Genomic DNA, 20,964 nt, shown 5'->3' with positions numbered 1-20,964 from the left:
CCGTCTGAGCCTCTGAGGAAGCTCAGTTTTGACACATGCACTCCATGGCAGGCCATGGAACCTGTACTTATCTTCATGGTTGAAGTTCTGAGATCAGCAATTCAGTTGGAGGGAATCCCCAAAGCAACTTTGTCTGAGGTGATCCCAGATCTGATTCTTGTGTGTGCTTGCCAGTCTGTAGGAGTGATAACCCAAGAGGGAGGTGCCCACTATTTCGCTACTGGGCCACTCCTCCTGGATCACGCAGTTTGACTTGACAGCATTAGCCCCCCAATGCCAGCATCTGCCAGCTGGGCCTGGGCCCAGCTCACCACATGGCTGTAGCCAGGGCCCCAAGCATGGAGTCCAATCCGGCCCAGGTCCTCCCAGCAGCCAACAGGCTGCTGCTGGAAGTTCTCTCTCCATTGAACCAGTTCTAATCTGTGAACACACATTGCCTTTTTTTTTCCCCTGAAGAGTTATTTATTTGAAAAGCAGAGTTTACGGAGAGACAAAAGGAATGACAAAGGGAGATCTTCTGTCTATGGCTTTGCTCCCCAGTGGCTCGCCCTGGCCTGCGCTGGGACAGACTGCAGACAGGAACGAGCAACAGTATCTGTATTTCCCACACAAGATCAGGTGCATAAGCACTTGGAGCATCTCCTGCTGCCTTCCCAGGCACATTAGCGGGAAACCGAGTCAGAAATACAGCAACCAGGGCATGAACCAGCTCCCATGTGGAATGCTAGCGTCACACGCAAGGATTTAGCACGCCATGCCACAACTCCAGCCCCACACATTGGATTTAGTTACAGAATCTCTTCAGTCTTCTTTTTAGCCTTTTTTTTTTTTCATCTGAACCTGTTGTAGAGTTTGAAGTGCTTGAAGACTGTCCCTCTCTAATTAGACTGAGACATTTTTGCCAACAATACAACAAAGGGACATGTCCTTCTCAGGAGGTCAGCTGGTCCCCTTATTGTGAAGCCCTGCTTGACCACGTAGGATCTCAGCCCCATTTTGGCAAACAGAATATAAGCTAGACCTTTCTCTGTGCTTGTCTGTGGAGCTCATCTTCTGGAGGGAGGCCAATGGCATAATGAAAAACCTGCGTGAATGAAAAAAATGGCACAGAAATCATCTTTCAATTTCATTTTTCCATGAACTGTAAAGTGCCTTCCTATCTTGCCTCCAGTTGATGTGTTTGCCTTTTGAGTCTGTTACAATGATCCTGTTGGATGATCCGTCAAAAGGCAACCCACTTGTTCCTCAACATTGGGCTGGATTCTCCGATCCTGGTGGGCCCTGGCTGTGTGTCTGTCCTCGCTGTGATGGTAGATCTTGCCTCCAGCCAGCACAACCACTGAGCACCTCAGGCAAGACCAGGAGACAGAGCGCTGGGAGCCTGGCCATGGATCCCAGGTCCCTGTGGAACCATTGGCACCGTTGCCTTGTCTCAAACGCCACCTGCTCCTGATCTTTGGCCAAGCCCATATGAATCAGTGGCGTGGAGCTTCCTGGCTGCTTCACATTTGGGGAACGCCCACTATACTCTTTTTTTTTGTAATGTCTTTGAGAGACAGAGAAAGAGAGAGAGCTCCTACCTGTTGGTTCATTCCCCAGAAGCCCACGACAGCAGGAGCCGGGCTTGGGCTGAATTCAGTCTTGGTCTCCGACCTGGATGACAAGAATGGTTCTATTACATGAACCTCAAATGTTGCCTCCCAGGGTGTGCATTCGCAGGAAGCTGGGCTGAGAAGCAGAGCCAGCATTCACACCCAGGCACTCGGCTGTGGAATGCAAGTGTCTTAACGACCATGAAAATATTTCCAGAGCACACAGGCTGCCAAGAAGGGGCCCATGTAGCCCCATGTCCCTGCAGCCTTGTCTTCCACCCGCACCTGCACGTGGGGTTACCATAGCTTTCACTCCCTTCCTGGAGACCCTTCAGCCTGAGTTAGTGTTTATCCCTTTGCTCACTTAGAGAGAGAGAGAGAGAGAGAGAGAGAGAGAGGAAAGGAGAGCGAACTCAGGGGAGGTTGTTTTGTGCATAGAGGTTTGGGTGGGGCTCCCAGCTCGTCTTGGGCTCAGCCATGCAAATGGGTGGGTCTGTGTTCTACTGGCTTTCTCTTCCTGAGGCCTTCGCCTCAGGCCCCAACAGCAGGGCGCCATGTGCTCTGGGCTGGTACTCCTGTCTAGATTCTTTGCCATGGCTCAGCTCTCTGGCTGCAGGTGAATCAGCAGTCAGCCACTGTGGTGCTGTGGGTGCCGAGACTGATCTGAAGCCTCTCTTTGGACCAGGGATGCTGTGGCCTCTAGGAATGTTCTCTGACTTAGCACTGCTTGCTCCCTGGTTCCTTAGCAATGCCATTTCCCCTGCTGCTTCGCTTTGGGTAGTGTGTGTGTGTGTGTGTGTGTGTGTGTGTGTGTGTGTGTGTGTGTGCATGCGCACATGCAATTAATGTATTTGAAAGGCATAGTTAGAGACAGGCAGAAACAGAGGAAGCTTCCATCCACTGGCTCTCTCCCCCACCAAATGGAGTTCAGACTGGATGCTGGAGCCTCGTATTTCATCCATGTCCCTCCTATGTGGGTAGCAGGGACCCAAGTACTCAGGCCATCTTCTGCTGCTTTTCCAAGCACAAGGATTAGGGAGCTGGATTGAAAGTGCAACAGCCAGAGCTAGAACCAGCACTCCTAGGGGCTCACAGACCATGCAGGCAGAGGTGAAACCCACAGTGCCACACAGCCAGCCGCTGTTTTCATTTCCGATGGACCCTTTTTGTGTGCGTGAGACAACCAAGGAATCTAGAGAGGGCTTCGTTGAATTTCCCCTTGGGTTTGTTGTTGCCTGTTTGTCTTGGTTTCTTTGTTGTTTTCGTTTTGCTTGGTTTGGTGTTTTCGATTGAAGGTCAAAGGATTTTCAGTATTTGAAGCTGCTTCAAAATGTTTGTGGAAAAATGAAATTCAAAGATAAACTGATCTGGCTGCAAAAAAAATTGAAATCAGTGCCTTGTTTTCTCATAATAAGTGTTCCTGGGCCATTTAGAAGATTCTTGGTATGCATGGATTTCCGGGTTTTTTTCTAACTAAAGTGTGTAAGAGACAGTGAGTTGATGCCTAGTATATATATACATTTTGCTATAGTTTTGATCGTTTTTTTCAAAGATTTGTTTCTTTTTATTGGAAAGTAAGATATATACAGAGAGGAGGAGAGACAGAGATTCACTCCCCAAGTGGCTGTCATGGCCAGAGCTGAACTAATCAGCATCTAGGAGCCAGGACCTTCTTCCAGGTCTGCCAAGTGGGTACAGGGTCCCAAGGGTTTGGGCCATCCTTGACTGCCTTCCCAGGCCACAAGCAGGAAGCTGGATGGGAAGTGGGGCCACTGGGACAGAAACTAGCACCTATATGGATTCCTGGTGCAAGGTGAGGACTTTAGCCACTAGGCTACTTCACCAGATGCCTAATATATGGTGTAATCCCTAAGATACCCCAGGCAAGGAGCTTAACCTCCCCTGGGGGTCAGGTTCCACCTGCAGAAAGAGATGTTTTAAAAAGGCCCTCCCCAGGGCGCTGCGGGGTCCATAGGCCAGCTCCCTTCTCTCAGGTTGAGTGTTGCTGAGGGAGAGAAGCTTCTCGATCTGAGGGGCCACCGCTCCCTCCTTCCCAGTGTAGGTCAATAGTGACCAGTTCTCCTTGAGCCGTCCACCAACGGAACGCTCATTTCTTGATTCTGTTTCTACTCAGTACTTCGGCTTCATGCTCTATCGAACGACGCTGCCTCAGAACTGCAGTCAACCCACGCCCCTCTCCTCGCCCCTCAGCGGAGTCCACGACCGGGCCTACGTGGCTGTGGATGGGGTAAGAGTGGTCCCTGCCTCAACGGGAGGACGTGTTTGGACACAGACTGTGCGCAGGCCTGGTTCTCACCTGTGTCTTCTAGCAGCTCGTAACATGTGGACTCTCCTTTCTTTGTTTATGAAACAGGATTCTTAAAAAAAAAATGAATTTTTTTTTTTTCAAAAGGGAGACTTTACAAAGAACGAACGACAGGTCTTCATCCGCTGGTTCACTCCTCAGATGGCTACAACAGCTAAAACTGAGCTGATCCGAAGTCAGGAACCAGGAGCTTCCTCTGGGTCTCCACATGAGTGCAGCAAGCTGTCCTCCACTGCTTTCCCGGTCATAAGCAGAGCCAGATCAGAAGTGGAGCAGCCAGGATTTGAACCAGCATCCGTATGGAATGCTGGCACTACAGGCTGAGGATTAGCTTGCTGCCAATCTTGTCTGTGCCAGCTTGGGCAGAGTCCATTTCTAAATGACTTTTGTATATGGCACCATTGCACATCCATTGACCCCTGTGCCCATTCTGCTTGATCCCTGGCAGTCATAGAGGAAACTTGCCAAGAGCTCTATCTAGTTCATGATAAAATGCCTTCTCAGAAGTATCACTCATCTCACCCCAGACATGAAGCAGCACATGCGAAGGTTTTGCCCAAGCAAGAAAACTTAAAGATGTTTCCATCCTCTAGCCTTCACAGCCTCCATTACAGTGGGAACAAGTTGCTAAGACCTTGGGCTCTCTTCTCTATTTTTTAAGATTTGTTTATTGTTTTATTGAAAAGTCAGATATACAGAAAGGAGGAAAGACAGAGAGGAAGATCTTCCATCGCTGGTTCACTCCCCAAGCGGTCACAACAGCCAGCACTAAGCCGATCTAAAACCAGGAGCCAGGACCCTCTTCAGGGTCTCCCACATGGTGCAGGGTCCCAAGACTTTGAGCCGTCCTCGACTGCTTTCCCAGACCACAAGCAGGGAGCTGACTGGGAAGCGGGGCCGCTGGGACATAAACCAGTACCCATATGGGATCCTGACACATGCAAGGAGGACTTTAGCTGCTAGGCTACCACGCTAGGCCCCTTGGACTCTCTTCTAATGACTATATCTTACCTTTGCCAGTTAGGAGTTGTCCTAGGGATTTGTGGTTAGAGTGGAGCAAGCCTTTAAAAATCCAGCCTTTAAAATGTTAGGAATGTGCTGCTGATAATATATATGTGCAGATCCACTGTCTTTCAACTACGTAAGTGCTGTGGGTGATACATCTGACTCCGTGTTTTGAGGTGAGACATCTGCAGCTTCCCAGATTTTATCTCACCTCTCTGAAGTCGCATCATCTCCGACCCTTTACTTAGAAGCTTTGTGAAAACTCGAAGCTGTCCCTCTGTTAGGAATCCTGCCTGTGGATTCTGTCCCTGCAGAATAGAAATAACACGCACATCCAAGCTCCCCAGGCCAAGGGTCCAGCCTGGGCTGTCTGAGCTCTGTCTGCCGGTACTCCTGTGTGATAGGAAGCAGTGATGGGTGTGGGACATGGCCACCTCCCAGGGGCATGAGCTGAGGGCTGTCACCATGGTCCTCACCAGCCCGATGACACTACAGGGTAGCGACGTGCTTGAACCTGCTGCCTCCCTTTGCCACTCTTCTTTCCTTCCCTGGTTCAGTCGTACTTGGCCTTGAATCCTCAGGTCCCCCAGGGAGTGCTAGAGCGGAACAGCGTGATTACTCTGAACATCAAGGGCAAGGCTGGAGCCAGGCTCGACCTGCTGGTGGAGAACATGGGACGTGTGAACTATGGCGCAGGCATCAACGATTTTAAGGTAGGACAAACCAAGGTGGACAAGGGGTTGACGGAGCCAGGTGGCCTGAGCAAGTTTTGCAGGTTCACTGGAAACTTTACAACCCATTAACATCGAAGTACTTTCTGAATTTCCTTTAAGGTAGACCACTTCATGCTTTGCTAGATAGACCTGGTGTGTTTATGGGATCCCAGCGCTGCCCAGGCAGAGGACTAGCTTGTGGAGCCACTGCACCAGCTCTTTTCCTTTCTTTCTAGAAGATGCATATTGGGGGGCTTGGGGAGGGGCGTCTGATGCTCCAGCAGTACTACCTGCCTCATTCTTTAGATGCAGAAAATCTGGGCCCTGTGGGACAACATCCTGACCTCTAGAAGGAAGAGAGTGTGGAAAGTCTGCCTCTTCTGGTGCCCTGGGATTCAACCTTCTGCTCGATCCATGAACTGTCCTGTGGCCTGAATCTTGTCCCCTTGTTTTGGCTGAGGAATGTAGGAATGCAGAAGTGGGGTGCAGAGACCCCCCCACACCCTGGGCTGTCCTCTGGTCCTCCCTCATTGTGTTCCTTTTGTTTCACAGGGCTTGGTCTCCAACCTGACCCTGGGCTCCCGTATCCTCAGCAACTGGACCATCTTCCCCTTGGACATTGATGGGGCCATGAACGGCAGCCTGCAGGGCTGGAAGGACCCCCAAAAAGACACCCATGCCTGCGGCTCACACAACTACACGCTGCCAGCCTTCTACACAGGGAGCTTCTCCATCCCCAGTGGGATCCCAGACTTGCCTCAGGACACCTTTATCGAGTTTCCCGGATGGACCAAGGTAAGTGTAGAAATGCTGGTTTGTAATGTCAGAAACCCCAGAGGGGCTGCTGATGATGAGACCCTGAGGGATGGTTTGGGACACAAAGGGGTTGTTTTTTATTATTATTATTATTATTGTTATTATTATTATTTATTGGAGAGAGGGAAGATGGGTGAGGTCTTCCACTTGCTGGTTCACTGCCCAGATGGCTGTAATAGCTTTAATTAGACCAGACCAAAGCCAGGAGCCAGGGGCTTCTTCTGGGTCCCCCACACGGGTTCCAGGACCCAAGCGCTTGGCCCTCCCTCCGCTGCTTTCCCAGGTTCATTAATAGGAAGCTGGATCAGAGTAGAGCAGCTGGGTCTTGAACCAGTGCCCACATGCCATGTCAGCGTTCCAAGTGGCAGCTTTACCTACCACACCAGAATATTGACCCTGCACAGAGAAGTTTCTGTGTGAGTTCATTCATTTCCCAGGAGCAAAATCATAGCAGGGCCTCAAGGATTCAGAGGCCAACTTGGTGGCATCACCATCAGTCCTATTTGCACTGGCTGCCAATCTCTGCTGGGAAGTGATGCCTTTTCTACTTCTTGAAGAAGAGGCCCCTTTGAGTACCAAGTCTGAGGGAGTCCTGGCCCAGGGAAAGGGATGACTCTTGCTTTCTTTCATACATAGGAAACTCAAGGCTCTGCTCTAGGTCATTCCCACATCCATGAGTCCTCCCACCTGCTGGCTACTCCCCTTTCTTTGTGCCTTGAAGACTTGCATGTCTTCCTCAAGTTCAGTTTCCATCCCGGGTAACTTCACCATCACTCCACCATTGAGCAAACTGCTATTCAGTGCTACATGCGAAGGGGACACTGACAAATGAGGCCAAGCTCGGCCCTGGCCCTCATGGAACTTCCAGTCCAAAAGAATAGGTGGCCCTGAATCATACAGCCACACAAGTCACGTCACCAAACCGCACCTGGGAGAGATGCTAAGAAGAGCTGCAGGTGTAGGGCCAATGATAACTGGGCATTTGAGCTGGTCAGGAAGGCCTGGGAAGCCTTCCCTAAGAAAGGGGGGCTTGACTAAGACACAAAACAGAAGGAACATGGCATGAAGGGAAGAATTCCAGTGAGTGGGGATAGGCTTCCAGGGCCACGTGGTCAAAGGGAGAAATGACAAACACAGAAGATTAGTGGGGACTAGGTTGGGATAGGTGCTGTAGACCCAATCAGAGTTTTAAGTAACCATGAAGTAGCAGAGTGGGTGATGCCGTGATGGTGTGACAAGCCCCTTTGTCCCCATTGTGCACAATAGGTCAGGCGAGGGCACGTTCAGGGACATCATGCAGGCAGTGGGACCACTGTCTCACTGACCCGGATGGAGGTGACATCATCCACCCCTTGGGAGGCGTTGGACTTTAGATCAATGAAGTGGAATAGCAGGTTGCATTTGTGGCGGTTTGGGCACAAGACTTGTCCCACAGGATCCTGAGGTTCCAGGCCTGCGACTGGGCCCAGGACATCTTCCACTGAACAAAGGAATCAGCTTCAGAGAAACCCTTGGGACAGGAGAGGGAGTCAGGCTGGGGACTTGTGAGTCTGTGGATATCGTCAGGTGGAGGCAACTCCAAGGCCTGGACGTCCAAAACCAAGTCCCCAACCCGCTTGACATCTGGTAAGGGCCTCCTCTCTCCCACTGTTCTCAATGCACTCTGACCTGATTGTTCCAGAGGCCCCGCCTCCTAGGATCCTCACATCCAGGATTGGGATTTCAACATGAACTTGGTAGCAGCAGGGAGAACACACCGAGTCAGGAAAGAGAGTTTAGAGACTTGGGAGAGCATCGTGGAGGGAGGCTGTTGGAGCTGTGGGTTGGGAAGGCAGGATGGTAAATGCTGGATGGTGTGGCTACCCTGAAACGATGTGGGGCCCATGCAGCATTGGTACAGTGGGAAGAAAAGAGGAGCTGGGGCTACCGTGAAGTGGAGGGAAGCACCTACGAGCCCATTGTCCTAGAGTGAGCAGCGTGGGGTCTGAAGATGACCCAATACCCCAACAGGGATGCTGGGACACATGCCTTCTTCTCCTTAATGATTATGGGATTTTATTTTAAAAGATAAATTGATTTTGAAAGGTAGAATGACAGAGAATCTTCTGTCTGCTAGTTGACTAATAGCGACAGTGGCCAGGGCTGATCCAGTCCAAAGCCAGGAGCCTGGAACTCCATCTGGGTCTCCCAGAAGCACTTCTTCCACAGTCTTCCCAGGAGGATTATCTGGGGTAAGGGTGGAGATAAGGGGAGAAGCCATACCCAGCCTCCCACCTGCCCCAGTACCCAGGGATGGGGAAATGGTCTCCCAGTATCAACCCAGGGTCCCGATGTGGCACACGCTCAGAGGGTTCTGCCCCGGTGGTTTCTGTAGTTCTGAAATGCTGTCAGTTTTGCCAATCCAAGGATGAGGGGACCCTTCCAATGTCCATTGGCTGATATAGTCCACCTCAGAGTCTCCATTCGCCCAGATGTTTGCTGTCATCGTTTGACTGGGGTAGTTGTCCAGTTTGCTCTGTTCTCCTTGCTCTGTTGTGGTACCAGATGTCCTCCGCAGAGTCCAATGGGCTGCCATATCCTCCATCTGTATCTGGGCCTGCTATTCACTGCTCCTTGTTTTCCAATGAGGAGGAATTCTTATAACTCAATAATAGGAAGAAAAGCAAGCCATTCAAAAAAATGGGCAGAAGTGTTGAATAGACAAGGCTGCACAAAAGGTATACAATGGCTACTATGGGTACTTGAGAAGATTGTTAACTCTCCACATTATTAGAGAAATGTGAATCAAACCACTGCTGTACACGTTTTGCAGCACAGCATGGCACTTCCTTCAAGAGTTCAACATAGGGTTCGTGTAGGACCCAGCCATTCCACTCCTCAGTAGACACCTGAGAAAGAAAAGCCCGTATACACCACAAGCGCCCACGGTGATGAGCCGTGACAACCATCAACTGAAGAGAATACTAGTCCATCATTGGACGAGTAACATTCCTCAGTAGAAAGCGTGGTGTGCTTGATTGGTACCACAAACAGGTGAATGTGAAAAACCGTATGCTGAGTTACAGAAGGCAAACACGCAGAAAAGCCAAGGCTGTTGCATAGACCAACAGCAGGTTCATGGTGGCCTAGGGTGGAGAGTGGGAACACAAGGTGAGGACAGGTGGGCGTGGGATTCCCTGGGGGCCGGTGGAAATGCCCTGCCAAGAAGCGATGGTGGCGGCCGAATGCTGCTGTTCAACTCACTGAGGCGTGTAGGGCCCGGCACAGGTGAGCGCCCCTCGGGGACCGTCAGCGTGAAGCTCCTCTCTGCCCCCGTGTTACTGCCTCCTGTCTCTAACTTAGCAAGCCTGTGCTGGCCTCTTAGTAAAGACCTGAGCTCTCTGTTGCTCCTCTCTCCAGCCTAGACATCACCCCCGTCCTTTTCAGAGCCCTGAGCGCCTGTGCCCTTCTCTCCTTCCCCTCCGCCTCCCCCATGCAGCCCTCCACCTCTGCTGATGCACTTGTGACTGAGCCCAGCGAGGGGAGGCCTCTGCAGGGCCCCCACCATGGCTGTGGGCCCTCCTCAGCATCCTCTCCCGCCTCCAGAAGCCCTTGAACTTGGCCATCTATGCTGGGTCCTCTCTCTTCCTCCTTCTCCCACTCACCTTCCCCAGCTTCCCCATTCTCCTCCCTAACACACACACACACACACACACATGCCCACCTCACACACACCCTCCTGAGCACCCTCCTCCTCGAGTGCTCTCTGGTGTGACCCTTTTGTGCCTTGGCTTCCTGTCAGGCTTATCTGTGTGCCTCCACCCTCGCTTCCTGCCCTGTGGCCTCCGGGGGGAAGTCAGAGCCCTCATTTCCCTCCCCACCTTCTGCCCTGGTGTTGTCAGGCATCTTTCCATCGTTCTGCCATCTTCCCTCCGCACTGCCATTTTTTCTTTAAGAAGTGACATCAAGGGGCTCTAGACCCTATGAATGAAGCAAAGCCCCCTACCCCAAGCGCCTCCCCTCTTATCGAGCAAGCATCTCTACTGCCTCGGTGGAGGCACATGTGCAGAATGGAAGCTTGCGGAAGCTCCTGGAGGTCTGAGGAGTGTCAGTCTGTCCAGGTTGTGGAGGCGGCACACCCAGGAGTGACTGGCCCATGCTTTCTGCCTGATGTCTTTGCAGACATCACGTCCTTAAATCACCCAGGGAGGCACACGTGGTGGTGGGATGCAGTGTGAGCTCAAGGACAAGTGAGAAGATGCAGCCTTAGGGAGCTGCGCCACTTGGAGGAGGAGCAGGTGCTGAGCCCAGGTCACTCAGTCGGTCTTGAAGGCCCGTGTCAACGGGCAGGTGATTCTGTACTGGACCTCAGTGCCAGAGTTCATGCTCACGATCGAGGCAGGGGCTCTGCTGTGCCTTGAATGCCTGTTCCCCAGAATTTGTGTGTTGAAAACTTTATCCCTAAAGTCACAATATTAGTGGCATTTAGAGGCAGGGTCTTGGCAGATAATTGGCACTACATAGGATACTGAGATGATATTTGTGGCTTTAGAAGGAGAGGGGGAGAGGGGACCCAAGCTTGTACTTTGTCTCCTGGTATCACTTCCTCCACCATTTCAGGACTCAGTAAGAAGGCCTCCAGCAGAGGCAGCGAGCTAAGTTCATTCTAAGCTGCCCCATCTGTGGCATTCAGGCATGGCAGCAGGAAACAGCTTTAGGACATGGTCCCTCTGCAGTATACTGCGTAGCTGTCACTCTTGACAAGTGCGCCAGGTGTGCTGGCGGGTGTGTTTGGCGTTCAGAGCCCCCAGAGTCCAGTTCATCCTGTGTCCGACACACCTGTATACACAGGTTCGTGACACCATCATGCATACTAACCAGAAGTGGAAACAGAGCGAACGCCTGTCCACTGGTTACTGAATGAACACGTCCAAGCCATCCACACGGCAGAATACCACTCAGCCATGAAAGAAAGTGAAGTGATGATGCAGACAGTGGACTGATGGATGTTTCATCCAGCTCTCGTCTCCCACAAAGACAGAGACTCTAAGGAGAGACTGGTATTACAGGCAGAGAAGGGACAGATGGGGTCAGCCCAAGTGTGGGCCTCCCTGCACAGAGGGCCAGGCTGCGAGTGGGCCTTGAGTTTATTATAGCCTCAGGTCCCGGATGTAACAGATGCATTATCGGAGGGCAAGTTCGTGATGGACAAATAGCAGGTTAGGTTCTGGGGCAGCCTCAGCTGTGACTTCGGACTACAGAACCAAGCAGTTGCTTCTCTATCCAACTTCACAGAACTAACTAGCTGCTCACCATTCTGGCTCCCCAGACTCAGTCAGTTGCCTGCCTGTTTAAGCTGCCATCATCAGTAGATATTACAAGGGTCATAGACCCTGAAAGCATTAGGCCATGTACAAGAGGCCAGTCATGAATGACCAGTAGTGTTTGATTTTTTTCTTATTGGAAAATCAGATATACAGAGAGGAGGAGAGACAGAGAGGAAAATGTTCTGTCTGCTGATTCACTCCCCAAGTGGCCGCAACGGCCAGAGCTGAGCCAATCCGAAGCCAGGAGCCAGGAGCTTTCTCTGGGTCTCCCACGCGGCCTTTGGGCCATCCTCGACTGCTTTCCCAGGCCACAAGCAGGAAGCTGGATGGGAAGCGGAGGCATCAAGATACGAACCAGTGCCCAAATGGGATCCCAGTGCATGCAAGGTGAAGACTTTAGCTACCAGGCTACCAAACCAGGTCCATATGATTTATTTTTACAAAATGTTCAGGATGGGTAAATCTGTAGACTGGAAGATCTGTAGTTACCCAGAGCAGGGAAAGGGAAGAGACTGCTGAAGGCTTTTGAACTTTCCATTTGTTTATTTATTTATTTTAGTTTGTTTATTTGAAAAATAATGTGACAAAGGAGACAGAGCGCAACATCTTCCGTCTGCTTCTCTACTCTGCAGATGCCTCCAGTCTCCCAGGCCAGGTGGCAGGGGCCAAGTACTTGGGTCATCCTCTGTTGCTTTCCGAGGTGCATGAACAGGGAGCTGCATCAGAAGTGGAGCAGCTGGGACTCGAACCAGCACTCCCATGTGAGAATGCTGGTATCAGAAGCAATCCCTAAACTTACTGCGCCCTGGTGGCAGTCCCCAGATTTATTTATGGGGTGATGAAAGTATCCTGAGGTTGACTCGGATCACGATGCCCAGTTGTATGGGGTGTGACTTACATCTAGGTAAAGCCTACACACACAGACATCCATCCATCCATCCAGATCAGTAGATCCTGGCACGATGGGTCCAAAGACACAGGCCCCCATGGATGGTGTTTCCTGCTGTTGAAGACCAACTCCAGGGATTCTGAATGATTATTCAGAACACACAGCCACCATCCCCACCCCCAGCGCCCCAGGAGGCTGAGCTCTAACATGTGAGAGAAGGAGCGCTTGGGGATGCCTGGACAAAGTGATGTTCCCAGCTCCAGCCGTGCCTAAGGCTGTGCCCAGCCGTGCCTAAGGCTGTGCCCATCCTTCTGCTTGGGGTCCCCCCAGCAACTGCCTGTACCACAGGCCTCTAGGCCTTTGCTCTTCCCACACTGAGTAACAGTAGTTTGATTTAGTGAATGAAGTCGCTGATAAGGGCAGCTGACGGGACAAGGCCATCACTTCTGGTTCCTGGGGCACAGTACTGACGGATGTGGCTTTCTGGTTGAGGCCACATGAACGTCAGCTGGATTTGGGTGGGAAAGGAGGTCAAGGGTGTTTTCCTGTGTCCAGAAGCCTGGTGTAACTAAACTCTCTCCAATGGCAACACAGCACTTGGGTGACGCATCAGATGGGTGGTGCCTGAAGGGGTGTGTTCTGCCAACACAGTGACGTTTGTGCATTTGTGACCAGTAGTTCAGATGGACACAGATTAGCCTCATATTCAATCTCTCACGGTAGGTTTGGGTGTGTAACAGTCTGGTGGTGTCAAAGCTATGTTGTTTAGAGATTATGTGGTGACTTACCTGGCTAACCCTCCACCTGCAAGCACCAGCAACCCATATGGGTGCTGTTTTATGTCCCAGCTGCTCCACTTCCCATCCAGCTCCCTGTTTATGGACCAGGAAAGCAGTTGAGGATGACCTAAAGCCTTGAGGCCCAGTACCCATGTGGGAGATACAGAGGTGGCTCCTGGCCTTAGCTCAGCTCCAGCTGCTGTGCCCATTTGGGGAGTAAACCAGCAGATGGAAGACCTTCCATCTCTCTTTCTCTCTGTAAATCTGTGTTTCCAATGAAAACAAATAAGTCTTTTTTAAAAGAGAGGAAAGAAAATAGCAAACCCATGGAAAGCAAATTCAGAGTTAGTTTCACCGGCAGTGAGAGGGAGCTGATTGGCTCGCCTCGGATGGCCTCCCGGGGTAGGATTACAGGGTAAAATGGAAACCTCAGCGCCACGCCCTCTGGCCTGTTTGAGGAACTTGGCTGCCCTCATCCTGATTTCTAGGAAGATCAGAGAGAAGTTCGTATTTGGTGTGGCCAGGTGGAACGTTAGTTGGGCCGGACTCCCAATCGGGTCCCTTGGAACTCAGGGCAAGAACTTAGTCTAGCACCGTCTCTAGCACCCTTAAACACACCATTTGTACTTACTGGTGGTGAGGTGTGGGGAAACACCCCATTTTTCCTCTACCAAAATTGTGCTTTGAAGGGCTGAGAACTCAAAGAGAACACTGGTTAGAAGTTTTGTTTTGTTTAATGTTTAAAGACAAATCACCACCACTCTCAGGATATTTATCAGAAAAATCATGAGGTGTAAGGACGAATGATAGCAGCGGGCATTTGGCTGAGTGCTGAAGAGACCCAACATCGGAGGCTCTGTCTCCATGCCTCTCAAATAAAAAGTTATTTTAAATGTTTAAAAGTACTTTATGGGGGCTGGTGCCCAGGCATAGTTGATTAAGCCTCCATCCTGTGGTACCAGTATCCCATATGGGCACCAGTTCGAGCCCTGACTACTCCACTTCTGATTCAATTCCTTGATAATATACCTGGGAAAGCAGCAGAAGACGGCTCGCATGCTTGGGCCTTGCACTCACTTAGGAGACCCGGAAGAAGCTCCTGGCTGCTGGTTTCACATCAGCCCAGCTCTGCCCATTGCAATCATTTGGGGAGTGTACCAGCAAGCAGACTCCTGGCTCCAACATGCATGTTACTGTCACATTCAGGGGCATGTCTGTCTCTCTCTCTCTCTCTCTCTCTCTCTCTCTCTCTCTCTCTCTCTCTCCTTCTCCCTCTGCAGCTCTGCCTTTCAAATAACAATAGGTAAATCTTTTTTTTTTTAAAGTAATTTATGGTAAAGGGCTGAAAAATAATCCATTCTTTTAACTATTCTTGCATCCTCTTTGCCCTGTTAATTAGGTCACAGATAACTTTTTCACGTGTGAAAGACACACAGCTTTATACACTCACCTGCTCCCCAGATGTTCATAAGAGGCTGGACTGGGCCGAGCTGGAGTCAGTGGCCTGGAGCACAAGACAGGGCTCCCACGTGGGCAACAGCGACCCACGGACTTGAGTCATCCCCACTGCCTCCCAGGGCAGAAGGACTTTTGCAGGAAGCGAGAGTCAATAGCAGAGGGTCTGGACTCAACCCCAGGTACTCTGATGAAGGATATGTGGTATGGACATCTTTTTTTAATTGGCAAGACAGATCTACAGAGAGAGAAAGATCTTCCATTAGCTGATTCACTCCCCCAGTGGAAGCTCCTCTGGATGCAGGGTCCCAAGGCTTTGGAGACCCTGGAAAAACAGCTCCTCTGCTGTTTTTTCCGGGCCATTGACAGGGAGCTAGATAGGAAGTAGAGCAACCAGAACATGAACTAGTGCCCACATGGGATCCCATCACTTGCAGGGGGAGGATTACCCAATAGAGCCATTGCACCAGGCCCAAGGATATGGGCATCTTAACTGGCATCCTAACCCACAGGCCAGATGCCTGCACCCTCAGGACTTCTGCAGCCTTATCACCATTAGTCATTTGCCCTTGGCCATTTGTGGCACAAGACAACGCCCCTGAATGTGACAGTAACCTGTGTGTTGGAGGCATGGGGAGCCGCCTGCACAAGCAGACAGGCAGGCCGTGTGATCTGATAAAGAAACTTGGCTTTCCCTCTCCCCGGCTGCCAAACCCACAGATGCAACCACCACTGTATAGAGAAAAGATTCGGGGCAGTGCCAGAGGTGGGTAGGAGTCTGAGAAAGTCCCCCAAAAAAGTAAAACTTGAATTTGCCCCTCGCCAAGCCTTTCGCAGAGCACCGAGCGCTCGCCACCTGCTGTGGCATCCATCTTCTCAGGATGTCTCAATCCCATCCCCACAGCACTCCCTGCTCGAGCCTCCTGGCCCTGTGACTCAGCCACGGATGGTGCAGTTGGCCTACGTGGTTTCACTGGAGCTAGAGCTGAATGAAGGGCCCAGCCTGTTTTCCTTGTGTTTGGAGCAGTGCAGCTCAGCCACTGCTTTCACTGCGGTTGTGTTTGTGTTTACCATTGAAGGCTGCCAGAGGGGCGTGTGGATCCCACCCCTCTGTACTAAAGAGACTTGCTTTGATTCTGGGGGAGGAAACCATTTGATCTTTGTCTCTGGAGTGATGAAAATCTTATTTTTTTATCTTAATTTTGTTTTTTATAATGATTACATGGTTGATCAGGGTGAGGAGGTCCAAGAGCTAGAAGGAGAGAAGGAGAGTATGCTGGGGGCAAGGCAGGTGGAGGCAGTGAGGAACCTGCTGGAAGGGAGAGAAGGAGGGAAAGAAGGGAGAAGTGAGGAAAGGAGAGAGAAAGAGGGAGGGAGGGAGAGAAAGAGAAAGTTAATTGCATGTCATTCAATGGAAGAGTGTCACCTACGTGCCTAGATGTGATGGCCAGCCTATGCAAGGCCTGTCAGCCTTGGGTCTATGCCTTTAAGCCCGTGTGGGGAGGACTCGGGTTCCAGTGCCAGTTAACCATGTGTAGTCAGTGCTTGCTTGGGGAATCCAGGAGCGAGGCACCTGCCCCAGGCTTGGAGCTCAGAGGAAGAGGACCCAGCTGGTGGGGTAGACTCTGGACAGCAGGTGCAGAGTTCTGTTGTCACATCCCAGAGGCGGTTGCCTGCGTGTGGTGCTGTGTGCCCAGCCGTATTGCACTTGACTTCTAGGCAGCATCTACGCAGACACCCATTCCTGCTCCAGGCTCCCAGGCTCCTGCGCCCGCTTGACGTCCCCTCTCCATCCTGGCTCCTCCTGCCTTGGACCCCTTACTTTCAGCTTCCACCTGGCAGTTCTCAGGGCTTGGACCCTCTTCTTCCACTGCCAGGGGCTGTCATCATTGCTGCTGTACCGGGATATCTTCTTCCCTCTCAGGTCTCCACTTCCTGATCAACTCTTAGGGGGAACAACAGGGCACCCCTTCCAGCTTCCCACATGGGCCCACCCTTCCGGGAGCTTATAGGTACCCTCGAGCTGGTATACATCAAGCAGAGCTCCTGCCCCTCCTGCTCTGCCAATGGCAGGGTACTTCAGAGAGGAAAGATGAAGCCACCGGGCAGGGGGGTGGGTGGGCTGGCTGTGAGCAGCTGCATTTGAGGGAGCACTGCACACCGCTGGGTGCTCCCAGGTGTCTGCTCAACCCCTCCCTACAGTTTGCCAGACCACACAGCCTGGCCAGCAGCAGGTGCCTGGAGGGAAGGACTCTCTTCGTTTTAATGGAGCTGATAAACAGCATCATTTGCTTTCCTGAAAAGCAGCGTGCCTAGGCACCTGGTGGCCGTGGAGGTGAGTATCTATTGCCTCCTGAAGAGCCAGCCCACATGAAGTGAATTCAGACAACAGCATGTTTAGCCCATAGCATTCCTTGGCAGCCTTGGGCCCTGTCTCCTCACCCAGCAGAATCAGCCAGGCTTGTGCGCGTGCTCACAGGGCAGGGTTCCAAGAAGAGGCAGCAGGGGTGGGCATTTGGCACATCAGTTAACGTGCTTCCTGGGATGCCCACATCAGAATGCTCAAGGCTTCTCTCCTGATGCCAACCTGCTGGTGCTCACCCTGGGAGGAGCAACTCCAGAACTCCTACACGGAACACCCAGATGGAGTTCCTGGCTCCTGACTTCAGCCTGCCCCAGGCTGTTACGGACATCAGGGGAGTGATCCAGCGGATAGGAGAGAATTTTATTATTATTTTTTAAGATTTATTTATTTTTATTGGAAAGGCGGATTTACAGAGAGAAGGAGAGACAGGGAGAAAGATCTGTCCACTGGCCCATTCCCCAAGTGGCCACAACAGCCAGAGCTGAGCTGATCCAAAGCCAGGAGCCTCTTCTGGGTCTCTCATGTGGGTGCAGGGTCCCAAGGCTTTGGGCTGTCCTCAACTGCTTTCCCAGGCAACAAGCAGGGAGCTGGAGGTGAAGTGGAGCAGCTGGGATACGAGCCAGTCTCTGTATGGGATCCTGGCATGTGCAAGGTGAGAACTTTAACTAGGCTACCACACCAGGCCTAGGACAAAACTTTCAAAAACAAAGAAAGTTTCAAAGTTTCTTAGCAAATCAAAATTCTCAGGTTGCTTCCTCCATGTCCCTGGGTCAAAAGAAGTCTGGAGCAGCAAGATCCAGACATCACAGAGATTCATATTCATATTCATTCTCTCTCTCTCTCTCTCTCTCTCTCTCTCTCTCTCTCTCTCTCTCTCTCTCTCTAAAGCAGAGTTACAGAAAAGAGAGACAGGGAAAGATCTTTTGTCTACAGGTTCACTCCCCAAATGGCCAAACATCCAGAGCTGAGCCAATCCAAAGCTCCTGTTTCCAATTCTCCTGTCTGGGTGCAGGGGACTTGGGTCGCTTTCTGTTTTTCTAGGCCGTTAGCAGGGAGTTGAATCAGAAGTGGAGCAGCTGGGACTAGAACCAGTGCCCAAACAGGATGCCAGCACTGCAGATGGAGGATTAGCCTGTTGAGCCCCTGTGCCTGCCCCTAAGAAAGAGATTCTATCAAGGATTTGTGGTATTTATTCAGTATTCCACAAGGCCGTAGCACTGTGTGATGTGACCCTGCTACTACACTAAATGCGACGTTTAATTGCTTTGCCTGATTTGTAATTACACTTGTCTTCTGACTCATGAACTTGGAAATGAGATGATGAAATTTTTCAACCTATATATATATATATATATATATATATATATATATATATATTCCTTCAGTAGTAAAACTTACCCTTGTGTGCACAAGAGGAATCAATAAGCTTGGAGGGAAAAAATGGTGGTCTCCTATACTTGTTAGGTCCACGGACTTTGTAACAGGTGGCTGGATGATTTGTGGGTGAGACACGACATTGAAAAAAAAAAAAAGAGATGAGCAATATTGGAACTATTGGGAGCTGAGCAAGCCAGGAATCTGAACTTGGAATTTAGTGCGGAATTTAGTGTTCATCTTTTCTGCTTGTAGGTTCTGCTTTTAGTGGCTTCTCTTGTATTTGGGGCCAGCAGTGTGGTGTAGCAGGTTAAGCCGCTGCCTGGCATCCCACGTCGGAGCACTGGCTTGCGTCGCAGCTGTGCCACTTCCAATCCAGCTCCCTGCCTTGGCACCTGGGAGGGCAGCAGGAGAAGGCCCGTATCTCTGGGTCCCTGCCACCTGTGTGTGGGACACTCAGAGGAAATTCCTGGCTCCTGGCTTTGGCCTGGCTTTGGCCTGACTGTTATAGCCATTTGAGCAGTGAACTAATAGCTAAAAGATCTCTTTCTCTCTGGTTTTCTCCCTCCCTCTCTCTCTCTGACTCTGTCTTTCCAGTAAATACAGAGCAGGCCTGGGTGTTTGGGAGGAAGGAATCAGCTCACTTCCTCTGGCTTGGACATCTTACCTGTGTGCCCTTTTATTCTCTTTCTGTCTCCCATCTTGGCCTTGCACTAATTCACTGCTTGGGTGCAGGGAGAGCCGTTGGCCCCTGGCGTTGCACCCATGTCCTTTCCCCAGGGGCCTCCCAGTGTGGAAGTGGCTTCCCTGAGAGCGTGACTCGGTTCCCTGTTCGCTGGGTTGGAGGCTGTGTTGCACGCAGCTCCTGGAAAGCTCGGCACATTGAAACTACCACTGGAAACTCTGTAGAAACGTTGGCATCGGTTCTTATGAGAAGCTTGTCTTCTATAGATAACAGATGCTCAGATACACACACACACAGGCACATACCCATCTGTATTGTCATCACAGAAGTAGCTCAGGCATTTCTGGAAAGCTGAGATTTATGGAAAATGTTTTTAACACCTTGGTGAGAGTGGGCATGATCAAGACAGAGAAAGTCAGACTTGATCGTGGAACTCTGTTCTTACATCTGTTCTCTCTTCTTCAGTTTCAATGCATGCTTCCCAGTCATTATAACACAACTCTCTACAGAGAAATGACAGTCACAATTGCATATACTTTTTTTCAAACTAACTTTATGGGCTGGAAGGAATGCAAATGTTTCATCTTTTTTTTTTTTTTTTTGTAATTTTCTTTAAAGATTTCTCTTTATTGGAAAGGAGAACAAGGGAGATGGAGAAAAAGAGAGAAATCTTCATGAACTGTTTCACCCTCCAGATGGCTACAACAGCCACAGCCAAGCTGAAATTGAACTCTGAGTCTCCAATGTGGGCAGCAGGGGGCCCAAGCTCTTAGACCATCCTCCTCTGCCTTCCTACGAGCATTAGTGGAGAGCTGGATCAGAAGTGAAGCAACTGCAATAAGGATATTCATATGGGCAGTGTTATTTGTAAAAAGCAGAAGCTAGGAAGAGGGGCCCGTGTTGTGGTACAACCAGTTAAGCCATCGCTTGCAACGTTAGCATTGCTTACATGCAGAGCGCTGGTTCATATCCTGGCTACTCCACTTCAGATCCAGGCTCCTGCTAGTTCACATGGAAGACAGCATAAGATGGCCTAAGTGCTTGGACCGTTCCAGGCTTCTGGGCGTGGTCTTCCCCAGCCTTGGTCATTGCAGTCATTTGGGAAATGAACCAGCAGATGGAAGATCTCTGTCTCTTTATTTCTCTCTGTCTCTGCCTCTTTCATTGCCACTCTGCCTTTCAAGTGACTACATTAATCTTTTTTTTTTTTAAAGATTTATTCATTTTTTATTACAGCCAGATATACAGAGAGGAGGAGAGACAGAGAGGAAGCTCTTCATTCCGATGATTCACTCCCCAAGTGAGCCGCAACGGGCCGATGCGCGCCAATCTGAAGCCAGGAACCAGGAACCTCTTCCGGGTCTCCCACGCGGGTGCAGGGTCCCAAAGCTTTGGGCCATCCTCCACTGCTTTCCCAGGCCACAAGCAGGGAGCTGGATGGGAAGTGGAGCTGCCAGGATTAGAACCAGCACCCATATGGGATCCCAGGGCTTTCAGGGCGAGGACTTTAGCCGCTAGGCCACACCGCCGGGCCCCTGACTACATTAATCTTTACCAAAACAAAAAAACTGAAAAGATTCCCTCCAAATGTCCATTTCTAATAGTAAAATATATAAATAAATGCTGATGTGTTCGTATCATTGAATACCATACCATTTT

The 20,964-nt window shown here is 50.7% G+C and overlaps 1 protein-coding gene across 1 annotated transcript in view; it reads left to right on the top strand.

Annotated features, from left to right (window-relative positions):
* Nucleotides 1–20,964, top strand: part of GLB1 (galactosidase beta 1) — an 86,098-nt gene that overhangs the window by 59,765 nt on the left and 5,369 nt on the right. The window contains exons 13-15 of the mRNA XM_058657148.1: nucleotides 3,727–3,840; nucleotides 5,505–5,636; nucleotides 6,189–6,431. Of these exons, the coding sequence (XP_058513131.1) occupies nucleotides 3,727–3,840; nucleotides 5,505–5,636; nucleotides 6,189–6,431 (489 nt within the window). The remainder of the gene's footprint in view (nucleotides 1–3,726; nucleotides 3,841–5,504; nucleotides 5,637–6,188; nucleotides 6,432–20,964) is intronic.

Source organism: Ochotona princeps, chromosome 30 (assembly GCF_030435755.1).
Source record: "Ochotona princeps isolate mOchPri1 chromosome 30, mOchPri1.hap1, whole genome shotgun sequence".
Taxonomy (NCBI): Eukaryota; Metazoa; Chordata; class Mammalia; order Lagomorpha; family Ochotonidae; genus Ochotona; species Ochotona princeps.
Note: the sequence above shows the minus strand (reverse complement) of the source record. Positions and strands in the feature narration are given on the sequence as shown.